Here is a 7,547-nt window from a genome sequence, read left to right as displayed (position 1 = left end):
TAAGACATCTATTAACAACACAAATTACCAATTGAATTAAACTTTAACCAGGCAATTACGATACATATCGCCTATCTTAATGCCAATTCATAATGAGTGTAACAAAAGCAATTGACATTTTTCCATATCATAGATCATTATATAAAGAAAAAGGGTTTTTCACCCAAGGCAAACATCGATCAGACTGCAATCGGGTGGTTTCTTCAATCCCTTATCTTCAGCCCTTGTCCTTACCTTGACTGCATTGGGCCACTTTCCAACAGCTGCAAACATGATGCTCGGTTGTCTGATTAATGCCAAATTCCTCTATCATGAGATTGTAATAAAGCTGTCCCTCATCAACCAGCCCAGAGTGGCTGCAAGCTGATAACAAACTAATGAATGTGCCCCTAGTCCCCCTGATGCCTGATTCACACATCTCGAAAAACAGTTCAATCACTTTTTTGCCGTGCCCATGAAACCCATATGTAGAAATCATTGAATTCCAAGATGCAACAGATTTATCCATCGAATTCCTGAACGCCCAGACAGAAATTTCCAATCTTCCACATTTACTATACTTGTCTACAAGGGTTGCCGATATAAAAGCATTCTGATGCAGCCCAAACCAGAATGCATAACCATTGATTTCCATGCCATGTCTCAAAGCTCCTAATTGTGTACACGTAGATAGAATACTAACAATGGTGATTTCATTTGGATCAAATTCCATGTGATGAAAGAATTTTAAGGCTCTTTTACCATTCTCGTTCTGTGCCAAGCCAGAAATCATACAATTCCATGAGCGAAGGTTCCTACTACAATGACTTCTACAGAATATTGATTCTGCACTTTTAATATCATCACATCTGCAATACATAGTTATCAATGCGTTTCTCACACGAAGATCTGGCTCCATTAATGTTTTAAGTATGAAACCATGGATAAACTTTCCATAGAACACCAATCCAAGATTGCCACATACTGATAGAATGCTTACCATTGTGATAGGATCCAAGTTTACACATGAAAGCTGACGCATTAAATTGAAAGCTTCTAGTCCTTCCCCTAGATAACCATTTTGCACACAACCTACTATGACAGTGTTCCAAGAATCCACATCTGCTATGACCCAAATGCTCTGAAACAATGAGAAACAAGCTACCATGTCTCCACAGTTCATGTACATGAACATAAGTGCATTAACAGTAAAAACATTGTTCAAAAATCCAGATTTCAGAATCGAGCAGTGAACTAATTCACCAAAATCAAGCGCTTCTTGGCAATCGCAAGAGGGTAGAATGGCCAAGACTATAGACATACCGCATTGCATACCTGAACCAATCAATTCTCGGAACAAAACCCGGGCTTCTTTTGAGAACCCATTTTGCGTGTACCTAGCAATCATTGTATTCCATGAAATCAAATCTCTATTGGGCATGGCCTTAAATAGAATCTTTGAAGATCTCAATATGTTGCATTTCGAGTACATGTTCATGAGGCTGTTCATCACCGCCAAATCCAACCACAATCCTCTCCACATTGTGAACCCATGAATCCACCTTCCTTGCTGTGGGAGATTCAATTCGGCACAGAGTGGAAGAATTGTATTTGTTGTGACCAAATCAGGTTGAACCATCCCATCTAACTGCATTTTTCGCAGAAGACCCAAGGCTTCTGAAACTCTTCCTTTCTCTGCAAACCCACCAATCATCGCATTCCATGAGACCACATCTCTTACAATCAATCTGCAGAACACCTTCTCAGCGGCATTGACATCATTGAATTTTAAGTAGAACAAAATAAGTGCATTGACAACTGAAAGATGAGAAATCTTATCATAGTTAGATTTGATCCCCTAACCATGAACAGATTTGCTAGCACCCACCTCTTCCAGACAAAGAACAAGTTGAGATAAAGCAAGATAGACTCACTGCATCGGCTTGTATGCCTGAAGAACTCATTTCCCTAAAATAACTTAGTATTTTTCTAGGATACCCATTATAAAAATACACACCCATTATTGAATTCCAAGATGTGGTATCTCTATATTCAATCCTCAAAAACATTGATTTAGCAGAGTTCAAATCACCTAACTTCCCGTATATGTCAGTAAGAGCATTAACTAAAAAAGAATCCAAATCCAAACATAGCTTAAAGCTTATACTATGTAGAACACGACATTGTTTAAAGCTATTCGATCGAGATAAAGCTGATAGAACAACTAGAAGAGTTGTCAAATCGAATTCCCCTATATCTTTCATCATTTCTCCAAATAGAGCCAATGCAGCTTGGACACGATGATTATAAATATAGGAACTAATTATCACGTTCCATGAAACCACGTCTTTAGTAACAATGTCATTAAAAAGTGCTTGAGCAGAACCCAAATCGCCGGCTCTTGAATAGACAGTTAGGAGCGATGTGGAAGTGGGGGTATCATCTACAGACCCTGTTTTCAGGGCTAGACAATGAAGGGCGTTGACAATGGAAATGTCGGGTTTTTGGGAGGAATGTTTAGTGAGATAGAGAGCCTGAGAGAGGGATGGCTTTTGAGAAGATGAATCTCGATTCAACATTTTATCGAACATGTGTTTTGCAGAGTGGAATGCAGAGGTGCAGACTACCCTAGGGAAAGACTGGATGGTGAGTAATATGAAGACATTGTTGTATTGTATGGAATTGCTGCAAGGAACAAGGGTTGCTAGAATTTTAAAGATTTTCAATCTTATTAGCATTTGCGAAAATGTTGCTGACGGTTTTAGAATTTGAATAATTGAATGGTATGTTTGAGGAATTATAGTCCTTAGATGACTGTGGTTGTAAATGGTAGGGTGAAGCAGCTATACAATCCGAATGGCCCCATGTCATTCCTATGATACGCCAAACAGTAGGGGGGGGGGGGGGAGACGAACCAGAATTCCTCCAGATATGAATGAAGATCCAATCCAAGTATTTTTCCTTGGATCACTGCTTGACTATCTGTTTATTAAACAGTGAGCATTGATTAGGAATTGTGGCACCCATCACATAGTGATTAGGATGAGAAAACCGTTGCCCCACCTGTACATACTTGCACATCGGGAGAGTAAGTCGTTGTGCTTTTGACGGAAGCTGATTGACACCACCGACCTTGGTGATGTCTTGATGTCTTCCGACCATGATATATGTATTATATCTACACTGTTGATACATTTTGTGAGGTCATTTTAGGACATGAGCCACGTCCAAAACTCAATTGGGCTACACCACATGAAGCAGTAGCGACAATGATTCCTATCATTAAAACCCTCCCAGGGTCTACCATGATATTTATTTGCCATTTGACCTGTTCATCGTGTCACAGAGACCTAAATGAATGGATTCATCATGTCACAGATACCTAAATGAATGAAAAATAACAAATATCAAATCAATCCAAAACTTCCATGACCTTAAAAGAAGTTTTCAATGGTAGAGGCTCACACTCCACTGCGTGCTGTGATGTGGTTCATTAGAACTTTGGATCTATCTTACTTTTTCTCTCAATCCCTAAAATGATATATTTAAATGGAAAAATAGTTTGGATATAACACATACATTGTGATGGGGCCATAAAACTTTTTTTGGTTAGCTTGTTAGTACACCCCATTGTCAGTTCACACTTCACTGTTAGCCACCCCACTAGGAATCGATACCAAGACCTCGGTGTTGAAAGGAGGTATCTTTCACTCAGTCTACCACTTGAGTTATGGATGGGGCCATAGAACTTGGTGACATCAGTACCCCACCAATGTGGGTGGTGTGTGGCATACCAGGCAATCCGCTTTTACCGTTGACCGAAAACGGATTGGCTACTCCCCCTGCCACCAGCCAATGGCTGGTGGTCGGTGCTCTGTGGGCCCCATCATGATGTATGTGTTTCATCCATTCCATCCATCTATTTTTCTAGATCAATTTGTAGTAATATACAAAAAATGAGGTATGTCCCAGTCTCAAGTGTACCACATTACAGTAAACAGCGTGGAATGAACTTTGACCATTAAAAACTTTTTGGGAGCCATAAAAGTATTGGATCAAATTGATCTTTGTTTTCTTCCCTTCATCTGGGTCTTTATGACCTAATCAACAGATTGTATGTCAAATAAACAGTACAGTGGGCCTTAGGAGGGTATAAATGATGAATATCCAATCACTATTGTTTGCTTGTGGTGTGGTCCACTTGAGATTTATATCCCTCTCATTTTTGGGATAAAGAGCTAAAATGATATTTAAAAATGGATGAACGGAATGGATGAAACACATACATCATGGTGGGGCCCACAGAGCACCGACCACCAGCTTAGGACTGGTGTCAGGGGGAGTAGCCAATCCATTTCCCCATTGACCACCCGATTCGGATGCGGATTTACTGTGAAAGGCTTTCACAGGAAGTTCATGCGCTAGGAACCCAGGTGGGGCCCACTGTGATGTTAGTGAGAAATCCTACCCGTCCATCCATTTTTTGAGTTTCGTTTAAGATATGGTGCCAAAAATGAACCGTTTCTAAAGCCCAAGTGGGCCGAAAACATGATAATTGAATGTCCACAGTTGAAATATTTGTGGGCTACAGAAGTTTTTAATCATGCTAATATTTATGATTTCAGTTCATCGTAGTAGGAATGAAGTTATTAACGGTATGGACGGCATGTAAACATCATTGTCGAACCTAGGTAGTTCTCAACGGTAGGAATTTCCCTAACCACATTTTCCTTTAGCATGGCCCACTTAAGCTTTAGACACGGTTCATTTTTGGGATCATGTCCTGAAATGAACTCACAAAACTAATGGAAGGGGAGGATTTCTTAGAAACATCACAGTGGGCCCATTTGAGTTCCCAGTGCAGGAACTTCCAGCGAAAGGCTTTGCCAGGAATTCCGCATCCCCCCGATTCATCCCTCACCTAAAATGAGCTGGTAACACAAAATTTATATGTTTAGCATATATTTCCTACAATGTAAACCATCTAAATCGTGTAAACCATCTTAAATTTCTATATTCCAAAAACTATCTCATTTTCCATTGAATTTGGACCATTGATCCTATGTCTTTAGGACCATGAACGTGATGATTAGCATTCTCTTTCATTTGGAAGGTAGACCCCTTTAATTTGTTGGGAAGATCTTCTGTTAAAACTGAATGGAGAATGGAGAATTCTCACCTCCGGTTAATGGACCATTTTGACCTTCCATTTGATGGACTCCATTGAAGAAATTACCATCACTCTTTCAATGTGGAATTTTATATATTTATCATCCATAACTTGCCCCACAATTTCAACGATATAGATTTGTATATAGTCGTACAGTGTGCAGTTTCTAGGGGATGAGCATGAAATTTTGTACTGCCAGAGTATAAAATAACTCCTGATGTTTTTAACGTAGGAGTTGGTAGGTTCTTAGGATGGTTGGGGAAGCGGATTGCTTCCTTCCCAGGCTTGGATGGAATTGGTTTGGGATTGGTCTTGTCGATGAAGATATGAGTAATATAGGAAGCATTCATGAAGAGATCTCGAACATGCTCATGCGGACCACCGAGTTTGGGATTGGTCTTGTCGATGTCTCGAGCCTCACAGTGGATTTCACATGGGATTTCATCAGAAATCGCCGAGCTAAAAGAGGGAAATCCCATTTGCAAGGCGGAAGATATCAGGTGCATTTACACCCTTATCAAACGAGATACGGGGTTATTATGGTGGAATTCCCTGCACTTTCACCACACGCAGAAAAGCAAACAGGTCCTTAATGAAGCTTTAATGTAGCGTAGAAGACATTTGTTGTCCCAAGAAATAGCATCAGAGGGAGAGTTTGTAGAACCTTAGTTTTGTCTGTCTTCTTCTTCTTCTTCTTCTTCACTCTCTTCTCCTACCCATCTCCACTTCAGGGTGGTCATTTTGACCTCTGTTGGCCACTCGTCATAGCTGCATGCCACGGTAGTGGTGCAACACCACTTTGCAGTAACTTGATGAGATGATATAATTTTGGATTTTTAGTTTTATTGTTTATCTTTTATTTTGTTTGGTTATCTTGAGTTATCTGAATTGATTTGAATTTTGAATGTTTTTGTGAGGAAGTTGAGTGTGTTGTCCCTTTTTCTCGGTTTCAATTTCGGTCACATGATTTGTGCGAGCGTGTCAGAATTGAATGGGTGGCTTAATTCAAACCAAATAATTATGACCCCAACTGCCAAGATAGGTAAATACATTGGAAATCAACTGTATATGACTGAGATCGAATATGATTAGTCGCCTATTTAGCCACTCGTACAACATTTGTTGGAAAAATTTGTTAGAAATACCGAAAAATAAAATAAAATAAAATAAATTATTTTCTTTCACCAAGTTGAATCACGTAAAATATATGCTGTCCTTAAAGCTTAATTTGCCCCCTTATCAAATTACTAATGGGTTATAGGCGAATTGCTTCCAAGATAAGAAAAACTTGTTTGGATCCTGCGTTCAACAATCACGAAAGGTCCACCTAGGAATAATTTTAGCGCAACAGATCTTTCGGCAGAATCAAAATGACGATGTGTTAACATTATTCTAAAATAGAGATGCAAGAAGTACAAAGTGTGCCAACTAGCGCAACTACTGCTCACTCTCTTGCCCGAGCGTGCTCCCGTGCGTACGCATTGGAACATGCAACTCGAGTGTCACAATTTCCAAAGCTCCAAGTAAGAATACTACACAAACATCCTTATATAAACCATGATTTTCTTCTTTTCATTTCCTATGTGGGACAAAAGCACACACCGCACTTTTCGATTTGAAATTCCTAAAAAGCGTTTTGGCGGCAAAATCCCAAAATTTTAAATATTTGATTTTAAAAAAAAACCACAAATCTCAACAATCCCCCACTGTTTTTTTTTCAATAATAGAAAATATCTGTCAGAGATGAAGAACAATTATTATGCATAAAGAAAGATATCTTATGATTTGAATCTTTCATTAGTGTAAGTATTTTAAAGTTATGTCAAAATTTCTGGTTACCGCGGCATTGAATCAGGTATTCTTAAATGATATAATTGAAAATACTACACACATAATAGCTTCTGCATTATATGTTCCTTTATATTAATCGCTTAGTACTTTTAACGGCCATGTGCTTATCCTATTTCGTAAATGATCTTAGGATAACTCTGACTCTCATGAGAAGCGGCACCACTTTTATGTTCACATAGGTGAAATCCTTTCAGTGTTTTCATTACTTAAAACACTTGTTCTATTTGACTGGATTTCATTAAGAGTTCCAAGACTCAGCCCTCTTGTTTGTAACGGCTAGCACTTTCATCCTGGATGAGGTTATTTTTAGATTTAGTTCTGAAACTTTTCACTTATTAGTGATTTGTTGTTTCCCATTGAACCTAATCTTTAGAGATTTTCTCAGTTTGGGTTGAGTTTTAATCACTTGTGGAACTTTGATTAAAGAGTTTCAACCCCATCCCTCTAGATGTTGTCCTTACTACCTCTCTCGTTAGAGGTTTAGTAAAAAGATCAGCTTATTACTTGACTTCACAAATGAGATCACAATGATTCCATCCTGAATCAA

At 38.9% G+C, this 7,547-nt stretch overlaps 1 protein-coding gene across 1 annotated transcript; it reads right to left on the bottom strand.

Annotated features, from left to right (window-relative positions):
* Positions 1–217: 217 nt before the first annotated feature.
* On the bottom strand, positions 218–2,558 carry LOC131226916 (pentatricopeptide repeat-containing protein At4g19220, mitochondrial-like). The gene is made up of 2 exons (XM_058222619.1): positions 1,997–2,558; positions 218–1,797 (listed from the first exon to the last, which is right to left on the bottom strand). The coding sequence occupies exons 1-2, from the start codon at positions 2,556–2,558 to the stop codon at positions 218–220; spliced, it is 2,142 nt and encodes a 713-aa protein (XP_058078602.1).
* Between the last annotated feature and the right edge of the window lie 4,989 nt (positions 2,559–7,547).

Source organism: Magnolia sinica, chromosome 15 (assembly GCF_029962835.1).
Source record: "Magnolia sinica isolate HGM2019 chromosome 15, MsV1, whole genome shotgun sequence".
NCBI classification, from domain to species: domain Eukaryota; kingdom Viridiplantae; phylum Streptophyta; class Magnoliopsida; order Magnoliales; family Magnoliaceae; genus Magnolia; species Magnolia sinica.
This window is presented reverse-complemented; position numbering and strand designations above follow the sequence as displayed.